The 18,396-nt window shown below is 50.4% G+C and overlaps 1 protein-coding gene across 5 annotated transcripts; it reads left to right on the top strand.

Moving 5' to 3' along the window:
- Positions 288 to 18,168, top strand: RCC1 (regulator of chromosome condensation 1). 5 transcript variants are annotated; one of them, XM_018056912.1, is made up of 12 exons: positions 289 to 394; positions 3,820 to 3,970; positions 9,426 to 9,507; positions 10,045 to 10,110; positions 11,393 to 11,580; positions 11,759 to 11,938; positions 12,752 to 12,848; positions 12,961 to 13,083; positions 14,235 to 14,390; positions 14,675 to 14,794; positions 15,001 to 15,153; positions 16,315 to 18,168. In XM_018056912.1, the coding sequence occupies exons 3-12, from the start codon at positions 9,435 to 9,437 to the stop codon at positions 16,491 to 16,493; spliced, it is 1,335 nt and encodes a 444-aa protein (XP_017912401.1). In that variant the 5' UTR covers positions 289 to 394; positions 3,820 to 3,970; positions 9,426 to 9,434; the 3' UTR covers positions 16,494 to 18,168. The 5 variants fall into 5 exon arrangements, with proteins under 5 accessions (XP_017912411.1, XP_017912420.1, XP_017912401.1 ...); XM_005676769.3 differs by lacking the exon at positions 289 to 394 and adding an exon at positions 3,357 to 3,516; XM_018056922.1 differs by lacking the exon at positions 3,820 to 3,970 and having other exon boundaries at positions 288 to 394.

The following is an 18,396-nucleotide window of genomic DNA, read 5'->3' on the forward strand; positions in this document are numbered from 1 at the left end:
ACCTCTCATCTTTCTCTGACGGAAAGCCCCTTGAGAGCAGGGACGATCAGTGTCTCTTTTATCCGTACAGTCCCTTCCGTACCATATTTTTTCCCCAGGCAAACCCTGATTTCAAGCAGTCTTTCTGGTTGTCAGTCCACTCGCTCCAATTTAGGGCCTTCAAGACGCACACCCGTTCTGTAACCCCGGGCCGGTGCGGAAAGAGCCTGGTGGCGAGCGCCTTAGCCGGGTCGCGCCACCGGCACCTCCCGGGGCGGCCGCCAGGGGGCGCCGGGCTCTTTGTTTTCTTTTCTGGCCCGGGGTCGGGGCCGGAGGCCCGCAGAGCGCATGCTCTGGGGCAGTTCGCGGCCGGGCCGGCGAGCGGAGGAGTTCCTTGTGGCAGACCTGCAGCGAGGTAGGTCGCGCCACTCACGCACGGAGGGTCTGGGCGGAGGGCGGCGCGCGGGGCGGGCACAGCCCGGGAGCGCCGGCGGGCGGCGACGGGCCGGGGCGGTTGCCCGCGCGCGTCCGTGTGGCGCGGCGCCGGCCCCACGTGAAGCCAGCGCGGCTGGGAGGCGCGGGTGCGGGCGCGCGGGTCTGCCGCCCCGCGGGGCGCCCGGGAGCCAGCCCGCCCGCCCGGGCCCCGCCTCGCCGGAGAGAGGGCCGCGCGGCCCCTCCGCCGCCGCGCCTCGCGTGCCCGGCCCGCGCCGCCCGCGGGGGCGGGAGATTCAAACGGCCCGAGCGCGGCCGGCTGGGGTTTTGCGCGCGGCCGCGGTGACCTCGGCGCCCGCGATGCGTAGAGCCGCGCGCCTCCCGGACCGGGGCGGCCGCCCCGGCGGTGCAGCATTTCCGGAGCGGGAAAGTGATTTTTAAAAGTCCAGCACTGGTTTGGAGAGTGCGGTTTGCGGAGCGGGGTGGGAATCCCGCCCGGCAAGGGTCGGCTCGAGGAGCTCGAGGGTAGGCTGCCGAGGGTCTGCGTAGGAAGTGAAATCTCAGCGTCAACACGCACCGCCACGACTGTTGACCAGTAGGAGAGGTGTGCCGGGAACTCCACATCAACTCATCTGTCAGCAGATTAATCGCTGGCAGTCTCCTCCGTGCCGCGCGTGCAGGGCTGGGGAAAATGGTGAAAGGGCCCCGGGTGGCCTTGATCGAGCTCCCTGCCTCCCCTGGGGAGGCCCATGTGGGGCCACAATTACTGTCCAGGGTGATCCCCAAGGTGTGCCCATGGAGCCGGGACGCTCGCTACTCCTGGCGGATATTAACCAAGGTGCTCCAAGTGTGACTTGAGTGCCTATAGCAGAAGTCGAGTGTAGGGAGTGTGGGTGGGGATCTCGGATGTTCACCCAAGCCTGGGCAGGAGGATGAGTGATGGCTTTCCAGCCGAGGTGACTCTTGGCCAGGGTTTTGAAAGAACAGAGGAGTTATTCAGGCTGACCGAGGGTGGAGGGTTTCTGGCGATCCAGGCAGGGAACACAGCACGTGCAAATGCAGGAAGGTGTGGGTGAGTGTTGTCATCAGAGGTGCCACGGTGTTTAAGTCTGATTGGCACACAGGATACCAGGAGAGGAAGAGCCAGATGATCGAGCAGGGGCTGGGTCTCCAGAGGTCTGGAGAGCAAGTGCTGGGTGGGGCGGAGAAGGCAGCGACGGTTTTACCCAAGAAGGGCATCAGAGTGGAGTCTGGAAAGGTAAACTAGGATTTCTCCATGCTCTTGTTGGGAAGCCATCCCAAGAGCAGGAATCCTGTTCAGCTTTGCAACTGCCTAGTTGGCTACCCCTGGGCCATCCATCTAATCCCCCTGGGCCTTGTCCTTACCTGTAAGATGAAGATAAGAGAGTTACTAATATCCTGTAAAGCTGTGGTTCTAACACCTGGGGTAAGGTGTAGCCTCATTCTGCTGGGGAAAATGAATGCACTTAAGCCTAGGCTCCCCTCTGTATTTTTGGGCTTCCCTGGTAGCTCCGTTGGTTAAGAATCTGCCTGTGATGGAGGAGACCCAGGTTTGATCCCTGGATGGGCAAGATCCCCTGGAGAAGGAAACGGCAACCCACTCCAGTATTCTTGCCTGGAAAATCCCATGGACAGAGGAGTCTGGCAGGCTACAGTCCATGGGGTCACCAAGAGTCGGACACGACTTAGCGACTTAAACCACCACCACCCCCTCTGTATTGATGGGGGATCCTGGTAAGGAGCTCTTGGGTGAGGTCTACCAGCTCAATGCCTGACATCAGGCAGGAAGGAGTTGCTCCCCCAGTGTTTGTTGACAAACAGAGCCTCTCTCCTCCCTTCCCTCACAAAGAGATTCTTCAGCCCTTGCATCTGTCTGGCAAGTGTTTGCCTCCTGACACTGGGGTGGCTGGGTGGGGACAGCTGCTGTGGTTGGAGAGGGCTCTGTCTCCCTTTGCAGAGATGAGGTCACAGGGGGTCATAGCAGGAACACGAGGGCCCTGGTAGACTGTCTAGTCTACCAAATGGAAAAACAGGCCCAGGGAGACGTGGGGATGGGGGATGCTCTGGTCCTGGTGGGGCGTGGTCAGCAGACCTGGGCTGTCACCCCACTTCTGTGTGGCCTGGGCCCCCTTCCCCTGAGAATACCAGGATGATCACACCTCTGAGGGCAGGATGCAAGTATTCCAGGATTGACTGGCACATGTTGTTGTTCAGTCGCTAAGTCATGTCCGACTCTGTAACTCCATGGATTGCAGCATGCCAAGCTCCTCTGTCCTCTGCCATCTCCCAGGGGTTGCTCACATTCATTTCCATTGTGTTGGTGTTGCTCTCTAACCATCTCATCCCCTGCTGCCCCCTTCTCCTTTTGCCTTCAATCTTTCCCAATCTCTCCCAAGAGTCTTTTCCAGTGAGCTGGCTCTTTGCATCGGTGCCCAAAGTATTGGAGCTTCAGCTTCAGCATCAGTCCTTCCAATGAATATTCAGGGTTGATCTCCTTTAGGATTGACTGGTTTGATTTCCTTGCAGTCCACAGGACTCTCGAGGGTCTTCTTCAGCACCATAATTGGAAAGCATCAGTTCTTCACCTTAGAAGCCTGTTAGTGGAAGTTGACTCTGTATCTGACCTATTGAGATTGTATCTCAGTTTTCTTCCAGACTGAACTCCTTGAAGATGGAAGCTGTGTTTGTCTGTTGGGGAGTGAGGGGTGGTGACAAAAGACTAGGACCTATACCCAGCCCAGACTCTCGATGTCTACTTAAGAAAACACACCCAGGGACTTCCCTGGTGGTCCAGTGGTTAAGACACCACATTTCCACTGTAGAGGACACAGGTTCAATCCCTGGTCAAGGAACTAAGAGAAATTAAAATAAATAAATAAAACCTAGAGTGGTTAGAGACGAAGTCTGTCCAAAGGGCTGATTTGTGCAGTAGAAAACATGCATGTGGGTCATGGGTGCAGGGCTCCACCTTTTAGAAGGTGCCCTCTCATCCCCCACATTGCCTCCGGGATGGTTCATAGACACTGCAGTGCCTGGAGTCCTCCCTTTGAGAGATGAAGACTCTCAAGTTCAAAGTGGACTCAGGTGGGCTGGACTTAAAAGCCAGTGCGCTCTGCACCGTGGCTTGGAGCTGTGCTTGTGGTCCTTCCGCGCGTGCTTCAGCAGATCTGTTGCTCTTCCGGCCCACTCTCCCAGGCCCTCACTGCTTCCGTGTCTCCCCTTGGCGCTCACCCACCGTCTTGTCCCTTTCAGCAGGCTCCCACCCTCTGCTCCTTGCCTTTGGCCAGGTTCACAGGGGATCCTGGGGAGCCCTGTCCAGGCTGCCGTGATCGCTGCCTGGATCATGACCCGCCTTTAGCCAACCGTTCTTTTGCTTTTAATTTTCAGATATACCTGGATTCCATTCCTGGCTCTCCTTTCCGGCTGTGCCAACTTAAGCAAGTAAATCTACTTCTCTGCGCCCCAGTTCCCTCACCTGTTAAATAAGAGTGACAGAGCCCTCTTCAGCTTGTTGTGAGAAGTTAAAGGTTGTTAGAAGGTAGGTGTGGCCAGTGCCCCAAAGAGACTCATCTGAAGGAGCAGATTGGTTAAATAATTATGATCCAAACTCTGTCCTCATTTCTTGGAGAGGATGATTCCTTTAGGATTGAGAGAGGGATCCGAGGTAGTGTACCAATGGAGGCGACTTTGGATAGAAGTTCTTGCAGTAGGATAGGGCTGGTGTGGGATGGAGATGCACTGGTATGGAGAGAAGAGTGAGCAGTCTAAGATTGTGAGAAGGGAGGGTGTGACAGATAAGATGAACCCAGAAGTTGTGTCAGTACCAGACCCTGGAGGTCTTTTTGAAAAGATCATGAGTGGTCGAATCATGTTTTTTGAGTTAATGATCCATGACACTGAATACCTCCTATAGCCTTTGTTTTTCTGATCTCCACTCCAGGCCTTTCCCATAGATCAACCCAACAGCAGCACCGATGTGCTGATACCATTCTGTTTCCTGTTTGTTTGTTTTTTCCGCTTCTTGTTGTGAGTACTTTTCCGAGCTCCTTCTCAGTCTCCCTCCCCAGCAGAGCTGACAGCTGCAGGTCATTCTGATGAGCTGACGGGAAATATGCCTTTGGCGGGACAGGGCCCCAGACCCAGTGAACCAGTGCCAACCTGGCCAAGGGTTATGAGCTGTTTACTGGAACGAGTGGGTCCCTGGTGTATCCCACACTCCTTAACCCATCCAGCTCTGCCACCTTAATACCCCTTCTTGATCGGTTCCTGCACACTTCACACTTGACAAAAACCTCTCAGTCTCTCCTCCCTGTTTGTCCCCCAGTCTTCTTGGTAAGTGGAAGTCTACCATCTACCTAGTTACTTAAGCCAAAGGCTAGGAGTCCTTGTGTTGGACCAAGTTCATAGGGGGATTAAAGGGGCCCTGCCCAGGATCCCCTGGATTTTTTAGGATTAAATAGTCAATCTGGGTTCCTCCCCCACCCTCATTCCCTACATCTAATCTACTGGCAAAGCAAGCCTGTCTCCTAAATTGTGTATTTTTCTTTGTTGCCTCAGACCAAATCATGTCACCAGCTTCTCTCATTTGGATGCTTGCAATTGCCTCCTCTTCCATTCCCTTCCAGAACAATCGTTAATGAGATAGTCTTCTTAAGGCTTGTCTGTTTTCCCTACTAGGCCTTGTACGACCCGGCCCCTGCTCCCCATGTGCCTCTGATCCATCACTGTCCAGCTGCAGCCCTGCTGGCCTCCCCAGGTTCCTGAGCACATCACATGCTTTTGTCCAGGCCTTCCCCTGCTGGCTTTCTCTGCATAGTATTTCAAGTCTTAGCCCAGATGTCACCTATCTGACCTATATCTCCTCCCCTATCCCAGTTACTCTCTCTTTTTTTGTGTGTGTGATAAACTATACATAACATAAAATTTACCATTGTAGCCTTTTTTAACTGTACATGGTTCAGTGGCATTAAATACATTTACATTGTTGTGTCCCTAGAATATTCCTACTATATCATCTTGCCTATTCATCACACCACACTATCTGTAATAATACTCTCTCTGCGTGTGTATGTATTTCTGTCTGTAAGCTCCATGAGAGCAGGGAGAAGGTTAGTTGCCTTTTTCCTTGCTACCCCTGGTCCAGAGCCAAGCAGTGGTAATAAGCATTCATGGAAGGATTGAGTCCATGCTGCTACGTACCATGTGCTTGGCACTGCAAAACCCTTCACAGACATTTCATTCCGTCTGGACAGCAGCCCTCGAAGTGGTCATTACATCCCTTTGCATGAGGATACACACAATTCAGAGAGGCTAGAACAGCCAGAGAGGCCAAACATGGTCGCACAAGCAGGGTTGAGCAAACCACAGCTCTTATCCCTGATGCAAAGAACTGACTCGCTGGAAAAGAGCCTCATGCTAGGAAAGACTGCGGGCAGGAGAAGGGGATGACAAAGGATGAGATGGTTGGATGGCATCACTGACTCGATGGACATGAGTTTGAGTAAGCCCTGGGAGTTGGTGATGGACAGGGAAGCCTGGCATGCTGCAGTCCATGGGGTCACAAAGAGTTGGACACGACTGCGCAACTGAACTGATACCAGTGAGGGCGCATTTCTAGTGAGGGAAGAGGGGTCTCAAAGAGGCTGGTTGGAGGGGAGGAGTGCCACCCTGGGAGAATAAAAGTTGGGTGAAACATAGAACTGCCACCTCATCAAAGTCAAAATTGGGCCAGTCTCAGCCTGTAGAAGCTCAGCCTGCAGAGGCTCAGCCCACACAGCCGTGGGGCATTCTAGGCCTTTGGCTGCTTCCTTGTCTTCGGCACTTTGTTCTCCTCCCCCAGGTCAGCCAGCAGAAATGTGCCTGGAGGTTCCAGGCTGTTGACCTCATATACATATACCTCGGAACAGGGAGCTATAGAGGCTCCAGAGAAGGGTTCTTAGAATTCTCTTGCCATTTATAGCCTTGGTTAAAGTCTCTATCTCTTTTCTATAAAATGGAGGAAAGGTGGTTAGATTAGATTAGCTGTGCCTAAGCATTACCTGGAACAGACCGATGTTTAAACACCAGCATTGATTTATTGAGCCCTTACCCTACCCTGTAATTGTATGTGTGCATGCTAAGTCGCTTCAGTCATGTCTGACTCTTTGCGACCCTATGGACTGTAGCCTGCCGGGCTCCTCTGTCCATGGGATTCTCCAGGCCAGAATACTGGAGTGGGTTGCCACGCTGTCCTCCAGGTGATCTTCCTGACCTAGAGATCAAACCACCCTGTAATTACTTTTACAGTATTAGCTCATTTAGTCATAGTCATAACAATGTGTAGATACTATTGTTGTTCAGTTGCTCATCGTGTCTCTTTGCAGCCCCATGGACTGCAGCACGCCAGGCTCCTCTGTCCTCCACTAATCTCTCGGACTTTGCTGAAATTCATGTCCTTTGAGTCAGTGACACCACCCTTATGGCAGAAAGCGAAGAAGAACTAAAGAACCTCTTGATGAAAGTGAAAGAGGAGAGTGAAAAAGTTGGCTTAAAGCTCAACATTCAGAAAAACTAAGATCATGGCATTTGGTCCCATCACTTCATGGCAAATAGATGTGGAAACAGTGGCAGACTTTATTTTTGGGGGCTCCAAAATCATTGCAGATGGTGACTGCAGCCATGAAATTAAAAGACACTCCTTGGAAGAAAAGTTATGACCAACCTAGACAGCATATTAAAAAGCAGAGACATTACTTTGCCAACAAAGGTCCGTCTAGTCAAGGCTGTGGTTTTTCCAGTAGTCACATATGGATTGAGAGTTGGACTGTAAAGAAAGCTGATCGCCGAAGAGTTGATACTTTTGAACTGTGGTGTTGGAGATGACTCTTGAGAGTCCCTTAGACTGCAAGGAGATCCAGCCAGTCCATCCTAAAGGAAATCAGTCCTGAATATTCATTGGGAGGACTGATGTTAAAGCTGAAACTCTTAATACTTTGGCCACCTGATGTGAAGAGCTGACTCATTTGAAAAGACCCTGGTGCTGGGAAAGACTGTACGCTGGGAAAGATTGTATGCGGGAGGAGAAGGGGATGACAGAGCGTGAGATGGTTGGTTGGATGGCATCACTGACTTGATGGACGTGAGTTTGAGTAAGCTCCAGGAGTTGGTGATAGACAGGGAAGCCTGGCGTGCTGCAGTCCATGGGGTTGTAAAGAGTTGGACACAACTGAGCGACTGAATTTAACTGAGTCAGTGATGCTATCTAACCATCTCATCCTCTGCCACCCCCTTCTCCTTTTACTTTCAATCTTTCTCAGCATCAGGGTCTTTTATTTCATGGCAGCACTCACCATCCATAGCGATTTTGAGTAATTACTATCCCCATTTTACTGAGGAGGAAACTGAATGGTGAAGAGACTAAGTAACTTTGTCCAAGGTCAAACAGCCAGAAAGTAGCTGAGTACATAGCCTGGCTCCTCTTAACCACTACTTGCTCTACCGCTTTTGCATCTGGATAGCTGCAAATTGCCTGGGCCCTGCTCTGTATTCCAGAGGGATCACAGAGTTTGGGAGCCTTAAGGCTTAGACAGCCGTCTTTCATAACCTTAAAAACCAGGGCTCAATAAAGATTTATTTCAGAAACTGCTTATGTGAAGGAAAAAGGGCTTTTGACCCAATTTGGGCTGGGTTGAAATTGAGACACTAGGGCAGAGTGTTTGTTCTCAGTGGCCTTGAGAAGGCAACAGCAGTTAGTTGAAGTAAGGAGGCAGTCAGCACTGACGGCTCAGCTGCCCTGGATCGTGCGAGCTGCCACAACCCTTCATGTCACCCAGAGGTGATTTCCTTTCCCGCTTTGTAATACCGGGTGTTTCTATGTTAGTATGAGTGTATATGCAGTGTTTATCTCTTGTTGGATGGGTTTAAAGGAAAGCCAGGTTCCTCCTAGGAGTGGTGGCATTTTGGATCAAAGGGCACAAATGGTTTTGTTTTGTTAATTTATTTAAATTTTGGCTATGCTGGGTTTTCATTACTGCTTACAGGCTTTCTCTAGTTGCAGTGAGTCTGGGCTACGCTGTTGCGCTGCATGGGCTTATTGCAGTGGCTTCTCGTGAGTGTGGGCTCTAGGGCATGCAGGCACAGTAGTTGTGGTGCATGGCTTAGTTGCCTCACAGCATGTGGAGTCTTCCCGGACCAGGGATCGAACCTGTGTCCCCTGCATTGGTAGGTAGATTCCTAACGTCTGGACTGCTGTTGAGAAAATGGTGTGGTTTGGTTTTATTTAATGAAAATAGCTGTGAATGTGTGTTTGTGTGGTCTGATTATAACAGTAATGTATCACCAGAGTTACTATGGTTATGTTGGGGTTGGGAGTAGTTGTGATGTTCATTGAATGTTCTTCAGTGTTTTAATTATTTATTTTTAATTTTTTAATATAAATTTATTTGAATTGGAGGTTACTTTACATTAATTTTTTAATAATAAAATTTAAAAATACATGTCATGCTGTTTGTATCTTAGATTAAGATATAAAGAAGTAAAATTTGTCCATAATCACATTTGCCAGAGGTTACCATTATTAATATTGAATGTATTTCCTTCCACATATTTTTATATATGTATGCTTTTTCTTTTCCACAAGTAGGATGATGGCCTGTTTTTCAATCTGCTTATGTTACTTGGCAATGATTCAGTAAATAAATCTCTGAAAACATCACTTTTAATGGCTTCGTACTGTTTTATTATCAGTATGCCACGTATTATTTAGCCAATCCCCTACTCCTAAATACATGGGTTGCTCCATTTTTTGTTGTTTTTGTTTTTTTAATCTTACGAAGAATACAGTAGAGAATATTAGTGGAACTTAATCTTTGGGTTTATTTATTATTTGGTTCTTCTCAGATAAATTCCGAGAAGTGGAATTGCTAGGCATTTCTTTTCACTTTTTTTAGGGTTTTTGATAAATATTGCCTGAATAGAGCCATTTCTGACATGGAATCTTTGCCTGGGTTTTTCAGGACAGGAAGATGCCACCCAAGCGTGTAGCTAAGAGAAGGTCTCCCCCAGAAGATGCCCTCCCCAAAAGCAAGAAGGTGAAAGGTAAGTTGGCCCTCAGTATGGATGGCCTCTTGCCATCCCCAGAATCTGGTACCAGGCTCCTTCCTCCCTGAGATTTGAAGCCAAGGGGCCAGGAAGCCCAGGAACTCCACCCAGCTGGAGGGTCTCCTGTAGCTCACTGATTCCCACCCTCTGGGAATGATAAAGGGGCAGAGACTTGCTTAAAAGCCCTCAGATACAGGTGAAAAACTGGACCCTATGGCTTTGCCCTAGGCAGTAATGCCTAGTTAAGACCATTGACCTCCAGACTGGTTCACATCCTCACTCTGCCACTTTCTAGCGGTATAGCTGTGGCAGATGGCTAACCTCTCTGAACTTAGACTACCCCGTTCATAAAACGGGCAACCTCACCGGGCTGCCATGGGGAAAATGAGCTCGTTTCCTGGTTAGCACTTGAGAGAAGTGCGTTTGGTCTCCTCCCTGCGGGGACCCTAGAGGGAGTCAGGGAGGAGAGCCCCCCCAGTCTGGGAGGGTGGGGGGAGTGTGGACCCACACTCAGACAGTGTCTGTCTTTTGCAGACCCTCGTAACCAGGCAGTGAGGGCCGTTGCCTCCCGCCGTGTTCCAGGCGCCCGCTCCTGCCAAGGTGCCTGCGGGCTGTGCCCTCCTGACCAGAAGGCCCGACCAGGTGGCTGCCTGCCCAGAGTGCCCTCTGCGCAGCCGCAGCAGTCCTGGCAGCCGTGGCCACACCCCCGGGGGGAGGGGCTGGACGCCATTGGCTCTCAGGGGCCTTGGCGGCCCCACCCCCCATTGCCCAGCAGATGCCCTAGCGCAGCACTCTGATTGGCGCTTACCTCTTTGCAAATGCCTGTGCGGTCTCTTACTCCTCCCTTTCCTCTTCGGCTGCGTGTCTGTTCCCCAAAAGAAGTGGAGAGGGGGTCAGTGTGCCCATGTCCAGTGGTTAAGTCACAGCCTGAGGATGGAGACTAGGGATTATGCTCTGACCGTGTAGGCCTCCTCGATTTGGTTTCGCTGCAAACTTTACTCATTATTAGCTCTTATGACACTCTCTGAGGCTCTGTTCTCCTTTTCTGTACAATGGGAGCCTGAAATGGAAGACCTATAGCATAATGTGGGGGGCTGCAAGTCAATTTAACATTCATAGAATAAGCAGTGTTAGATGTTGTTATGCCCTCTCTGTTAGTTGGTTCCTGACCAAGAACACCCAATCAGAAAAGCTATCTTGTGCCCCATTTCTCCTCCCCACCTGAATTTTCTTCTCTGTATCAAGTATATTATTGCCATTTCCTTCCACTCACATTAATAATGTGCTTAGGTGGGCACTTTCCTGGTAGTCCAGTGGCTAAGACTCCGTGCTCCATTCCTGATCAGGGAACTAGATCCCACAGGCCACAACTAAGGAGCCTGCGTGTTGCACTAGGACTGAGCATAGCCAAGTAAATAAGTAAATACAGATTTTAAAAAAATGTGCTGGAGTTTTTTGGGTTTTAGTTTAAAATTAAAATTCTTTTCATGTGAGTCATATTTTAAAGTCTTCATTGAATTAGTTTCAGTATTGCTTGTTTTGTGTTTTGGATTTTTGGGTATGAGGCACGGTGGATCTTAGTTCCCCCTCCAGGGATTGAACCTACACACCCCTCTATTGGAAGGCAAAGTCTTAACCACTGGACCACCAGGGAAGTCCCTAATGTGCTCAGTTTTTAATCTTCACAAACATTGTATGAGATAGGTACTTCTCTTACCCTCGTTTCACAGATGATGATGTTTAGGCTTGGAGATGTCTGACTAATGTTTTGTGGCTGGGCACGGATTTGAACCCAGGTCTGTGTTATCCCACAGCCTGTGCAGCGACCTCCCCTCTCTCTTGTCATCCTGCACGCTCAGGGGCTATCTTCTTTACCCCTCAGTCTCCCATAGGTCGCACGGCACAGAACCAGGTATGGTGCTGACACTGGGCCAGGGCGACGTGGGCCAGCTGGGGCTGGGCGAGAATGTGATGGAGAGGAAGAAGCCGGCCCTAGTGTCCATTCCAGAAGACATCGTGCAGGCTGAGGCTGGGGGCATGCACACTGTGTGCCTAAGCAAAAGTGGCCAGGTAGGTCAGGGTGGCACCAGATGGGACAGGACCTGGGACTGGGGTCCTTGGGGAAGGAGCTCTGAACCGTATGCATTACCCTGTAGAGATGAAGCTGGCTAGATAAGCAGGGAGTGGCCTAGACTAGAACATACTGAGAGGACAGACCTCGCACTAACGGGGGGCATCCTCTGCACAGGTCTACTCCTTCGGCTGCAATGACGAGGGTGCTCTGGGAAGGGATACATCAGTGGAGGGCTCAGAGATGGTCCCTGGGAAAGTGGACCTGCAAGAGAAGGTGGTACAGGTGTCAGCAGGAGACAGTCACACAGCAGCCCTCACCGAGGATGGCCGTGTCTTCCTCTGGGGCTCCTTCCGGGTAAGACTGGGTCTGGAGGATGGCTGTGGAGCTGTGGGCAGAATTAAGTACAGCTGGTGGGGCCCCATCTCCATGCCCATGTTGTACTTGTGGAGAGATTGAGACCCTGGGAAGAGCTTGGACCCAGACCCAGATTTCTGGTTCTTCATCAGGCCTGTGCACACTACTGACTGCCCCTGTGAATCTGATGTTATGATTTTGTGTGTCATGGAAAAGGAGTGGCTCAGGGATACCTTTGGTCTTCGGCTGAGCCAAGAAGCCTGCTAACCCATCTCTTCCCTTTTAACCTCCCCCCTCCCCATCCCAGTCTCCTTCCACACTTCTCAGAGGCATATCTCAGAATTTTCAAGACTGGAGAGTGTGGTTTAAACAGCAGATTCAGCATTAAAATTGTTTTGGCACTTTGTTATTCAGTTTATTTTGAAATGTCAGAAATAAAGGAATCTGATATTTCCTCACTGGAGCTCTTTTAACACTTTTTGATGGAGAATTTCAAACATGTAAGAGTAATCAGAATGCTATTTTGAACTTTAATGTACTTGCCTGAACAATTATCAGCTTATGACCAAACTTGTTCGATTTTTACTTCCTTCCATTCCCCAACTCCTTTATTATATTTTAATGCAAATCACAGAGCACATATGATTTCACTCATGAGTATTTCACTGTGTGGCCTGGCTCCTGTCTACCTCTCCATCCTCACCTGGCACCAGTGCCCTTCACCACACAGCTCTGGGGGTGCCTACAAAGCTGGATCTGGCTGGTATGAGACAGGCAGAGCTGGCTGAAAACTGACCCGCCCCTCCCTTCCAGGACAATAATGGTGTGATCGGGCTCTTGGAACCCATGAAAAAGAGCATGGTGCCCGTGCAGGTGCAGCTGAGTATGCCCGTCGTGAAGGTGGCCTCAGGTGAGTCTGGGTTCTCACTCTGGGCAGGAGTTGGAGGACCTTTTTCTGGGTCTGGCCCAGCCTTGGGCCTTACAGACAAGCCCTGCATCCCCTGTTTTCCTCTCACCCTCAGGAAACGACCACTTGGTGATGCTGACAGTTGATGGCGACCTCTATACTTTGGGCTCCGGGGAGCAGGGCCAACTGGGCCGCGTACCTGAATTATTTGCCAATCGTGGTGGCCGTCAGGGCCTTGGTAGGTGTTTGTTTGTTTGTTTTTAATTTATTTTTGTCTGTGCTACGTCTTGATTGCCATATGGGCTTTTCTCTAGTTGTGGCAAGCGGGGGCTACTCTCTAGTCGTGGTACCCAGCTTCTCATTACAGTGGCTTCTCTCGTTGCAGAGCACAGGGTCTAGGGCACACAGGCTTCAGTAGTCATAGCTCATGGGCTCAGTAGTTGTGGCTCCCAGGCTCTAGACCGCAGGCTCAATAGTTGCGGCTCATGAGCTTACGGCCTGTGGGATCTTTTGAATCCAAGCTTCCTGTACTGGCAGGCAGATTCTTTACCACTGAGCCACCAGGGAAGCCCCTTGGTAGGTGTTTTGATGATTTAGTTTCAGTTTAGGTTCAAAGGATTCGTTAACAAAAGAAACCACTCATCACACACAAACAAAATGCTGTTGGTTTCACCTGTGTGTCATAAGATTTCATCTGACCTCAGGGCGTTGGCTAGACTTCCAGGGGCTTAAGAAATTCCAAGACCCACTCCCTTTCTTAAGGGCCACTTGACTTACTGGTAACAATTGATGTGTTCACAAGTAGGCATGTAGTCCAAGCAGGGTCCAGGCAAGGTCAGATGTCAGTCAGAGGCCTGCTCTCCTGCTTCTGAAGCCTGAACAAGACTACCTCCATTTTAATTTCCCTGACAGTAGGTAGCTTAGGTTCCTGTGGTGGGACAAGTTGGCAAGCCACCCCCTGCTGAAGGTCAAAGGCAGAAGGGATTCTCTTGTGTTCAGGCTTGCATCGGGTGGACCTGCAGTGATAGTTAAGGAATCCCCAGACTACCACAGAGTTGAATCTTGGCTCTACCCCTTCCTGGCTATGGGCCCCCAGACAGTTTCCTCATCTCTAAACTACCTGCCTCACTGGGTTGTTGTGAAGTGAACAGAGTTCATATAGAAGGCTGTCTGACACACAGCAAGTTCCATATAAATGTTACCTCTGTGGCTTGGGGGTCTGAGTGAGGCACCTGGCCTCTGTTCGCCTCAGTCTCCTCTTCTGTATTCTACGGAGAAGAGTCCCTGTGTAGGCTCCCTGTGAGGGCTTCAGCAGTAAAGGAGACACAGTGGGGCAGAGAGGAGAGGCCGTGTGTGTGCCGCTGGCCCTGACCTTCTCTCTGCCTGCAGAACGACTCCTGGTCCCCAAGTGTGTGATGCTGAAATCCAGGGGAAGCCGGGGCCATGTCAGATTCCAGGATGCCTTCTGCGGTGCCTACTTCACCTTCGCCATCTCCTCTGAGGGCCATGTATATGGCTTCGGCCTCTCCAACTACCATCAACTTGGTGAGCCCCAAGCCCATCATCCAGCGTAGCCCAGAGTGACTTGGGTTGCAGTCCTGCCTCCACCACTCATTCATTGTGCCCCCTCCGTATGGGGCTCACCTAACCTCTCAGAGCCTCAGTTGTTGTTGTTTTGAATATTTATTTATTTACTTTTGGTTGTGCTGAGTCTTCGTTGCTGCACTGCGCCTTTCTGTAGTTGTGATGAGTGGATATGATGAGGGAAGGGATGAAGAAGGCAATTCCTTGGACGGTGTCACCCCTGACCTTCCCCCCGCCCCTCCCAGGAACCCAAGGCACAGAATCCTGTTTTATACCTCAGAACCTAACATCCTTCAAGAACTCCACCAAGTCCTGGGTGGGCTTCTCTGGGGGCCAGCACCACACAGTCTGCATGGATTCAGAAGGTAGGGGGTCTAGACCTATCTCTGGGGTGGGGGTGGAGTGTTCCCTGGGCACAGGCCTGGCCCCACTCTGTAAACAACAGTGCTTGAAACCTGGGCCTGCTCCATGGATTGGGCTAACTGTGGGTCCATGAGGGTCACCCCACCTGCCAGCACCTGGGAGTTCAGTGGGGGCCTGCTATTCTTCGTCTTTCTCCTTCCTCCCACAGGAAAAGCATACAGCCTGGGCCGGGCTGAGTATGGGCGGCTGGGCCTTGGGGAAGGTGCTGAGGAGAAGAGCGTACCCACCCTGATTTCCAGGCTGCCCACGGTCTCCTCAGTGGCTTGTGGAGCCTCTGTAGGGTATGCTGTGACCAAGGATGGTGAGTGGGACTGCCCACAGTCGGTCCGGTTGGGGTCTGGGGGTCATGATTCTTACCAGAGTGCCTAGCAGGTTCTGTTGCCCACCATTCTGTGCAACTGAGATGTGGAGAGCAGTATTTGTGATGACGTTGTTTTTGTCCTGATTGTTAGAAGTTCTGGCTTCGATGACATAAAGTGGGTAAACACATTATTAAAATTATTGTAATGTGTTTGAGCCAAGGGGATATATCAATTACTGAGGCCCAGATAGGCAAGGCTTCCCGGGTGGCCCAGTGATAAAGAATCTACCTGCCATTGCAGGAGATACAGGAGTCGTGGGTTTGATCCCTGGGTTGGGAAGATCCCCTGGAGGAGGAAATGGCAATGTACTCCAGTATTCTTGCCTGGAAAATCCCATGGACAGAGGAGCCTGGCGGTCACAGTCCATGGAGTCACGAAGAGTCAGATACAGCTGAACACACAGGCAAGGACAGGGAGAAGGGCTGAAACCCTGGGCTCCAGACCCCTAACGCAGGCATGCCTTTGCATTCATACCTCGGTGACCCTTTTCTATACAAACTAGTAACTGCCGGCTTCCCAGGGAGTTGTACTTAAAATATCATCAGGAGAAAGAAAGCTCAGTAGTTGGGGTCCTGGCAGGCACAGCAGAGGATGGTGTGGACAAGTGGTCGCCAAAGCCTGAGGGAGCAGACTTGGAGGCCTTGAGAAAGCAGGCTGGCAGAGGTGCTTGATCCGGGACTGTCTGGAAAGAGTTCCTGAGGAAGTGGGGTGTACTGCACCTTGAAGGTTTAGTCCTTGATGGTAAGAAAAGGAGAACATCCAGAATAGTCTCAAAGGCAGGTGGTTCAGGGAATGGAGGTGATATAGGGGTTTGGGGAATGACCCACCAGTCATTGTCAGGCCTTGAAAGCTCTGCCTGGGAGCAGGGAGAAGTCTTTGTCAATGCATAAGGGCTGTGGTCTCTGGTTGACAAAGCTCTTCTTTGTCCATCATCTCCTTGCCTCCTCCTAGCTTCTCTGAACTCCCTGGAGGCTGGGACATTGCCAGGCTGCCTCAGGCCAACCCCAGAAGGTACCCCCATGCGCCAGGCTTCTCACCCTGCAGAAAGCTGGGGCTGGGGATCCTCGAGACAGGATCTCCCTTGTTTCTCTTCCCTGTAGGTCGTGTTTTTGCCTGGGGCATGGGCACCAACTACCAACTGGGCACGGGACAGGACGAAGATGCCTGGAGCCCCGTGGAGATGACAGGCAAACAGCTGGAGAACCGCGTGGTCTTAACTGTGTCCAGCGGGGGCCAGCACACAGTCTTACTAGTCAAGGACAAGGAACAGAGCTGGTGAAGCCTCTGAGGGCCTGGTTCCTGGCCCCCACAACCTCCCTCGTGGAACAGGGAAGCCGTGACGACTACGTGTTCCAGCAGGCCTCTCCCGGCCCCGAGTACTCTGTCACCTCCTGCCTTTTCCTCATCAGCAGAACAGAACCCTTCTCCCTTTTGTGTCCCCTTCTTTTCTGGAATCATCCTGGGACTTACAGGATGAGGGTGGGATAGATGGAAGAGAGGGGAGGGGTTTTTATCAGAAGGAACATTGCTCACCCCACAGCCATATGGTCAGACCTTCCCCCTCATCCCTACTTCCCATGGTACTGGCTGACCCTGGTTTTGCCTCTCCAAAACCAAAACTTCCTCCCCTGCGTGTTTGGTGCCCATATACGCTGAGAAGTCGGGCTCCATCAAGCCCCGCTCTAGTCCTGTGCCACTCTTCCCGTCCTTCACAACCCACAGGCGGACACATGGTACAGTCGTCAGACCCAGCTGTCATGGACTTATGCCTGGGGGAAACTGGAGAAGGGGCAGGGCTACCCAGCCATGGGCAACCCCAGGCCAAATATTTGGCCCTGAACAGGTGCCCATGGGGCAAAAAGAAAAACAGGGCTCCTCCGCTTGATCAAGAAGAAGCTAATCCGCCTTTCTCCCAGAAGCACAAAGCATTCTGTCCTTCAGGCCTTGTCTGCAGTCTCCCCCATCCATCCTGCCTCACCTGCAGCCAAGGGCCTGAAATCTGGAAAGGCAGCTGTGCCTGCAGGGCAGGACTTGCGGGGAGAGGGAAAGGAGGGCTTTATAAACAAACTTACGGCAATATTGAGAGTGAAAGGAGGGAGGGGAAGAGGGTTGGAGGGGTAGAGTCTGGTCCCCAGAAAGGGAAACAGCAGCTTGTACAGTGGCTGAAAAAACAGGAAAGGGTTTTGATTTTCTTTTTTTTTAATGTAAAGTATTTTGGAGGGGAGAGTGAAGTCTTTTAATACTTTGAATAAATTTAGAGTTTTATAAAACAGGCCACTTATTTTCTACACACTCCCTGCTTTTTTAAGGGAGCACCTGCTGTGTTGGGAAGGGCAGAATGACCCCATGCCTGTAGACCTGGGGAAGACTAGGACTTCAGTGATGTCAAGAAGTCCTGGTATGTGCCAGCTGTTCATTTTTTGTTATTTGTTGTTTTGTTTTTGTTTTTTGTATGGAACAATGTCTGTTCTAGACAAATCAAAATGAGTCGATTGGTTTTTGTTAGGTATTTATGTTTCAAGAATCACTGGATTTTTACAAAATTATATTGTACAGTATGTGAGACATGGAATGGATCTTTTTAATATCCTAATTTGAAACCAAGATTTTTGAGTACAATACATCTCTAGAAATACACTAAGTTTAATGATGTATCATTTCAAAAGCTAGTGTAACTGATTAAACATGATTAATTGCACAGTAACAACTTACGCATAATGATGTAGATTTTCACAGGCATTTGAGCAACCAAATCACATAAAGCTAACCTGTCCAGTATGGTGGTCAGTAGCTACTTGTGGCTATTTAGGTTTAATTTAAATTTGTAAAAGTGTAAAATGAACTTCCTCAATTTTTTCTAGCCACATTGCAAGTCCTCAGTAGTCAAAAGCAGCTAGTGCCTATGGTTTGGGGGCTATGCAAATACCGAAATTTATAGAACATTTCTATAATTGCAGAAAGTCACAGTGGACAATGCTAATATAGGAAATCTATATATGTACAGCAGGGAAGTTTTATTAGTACCAGGAGGATTCTTGATGTCAGCTATTCTTGGAAAAATGAATATGATGTGAGATAACTTAAAATGTTTTCTGTGATTGTTTTTTCCTCAAACTTTTAGTTTCAATGCAGGTCCTATCCTGATTAGAAATTGACTTCTTAGAAGGGAAAAAATCACAACT

Source organism: Capra hircus, chromosome 2, assembly GCF_001704415.2.
Source record: "Capra hircus breed San Clemente chromosome 2, ASM170441v1, whole genome shotgun sequence".
NCBI classification, from domain to species: Eukaryota; Metazoa; Chordata; class Mammalia; order Artiodactyla; family Bovidae; genus Capra; species Capra hircus.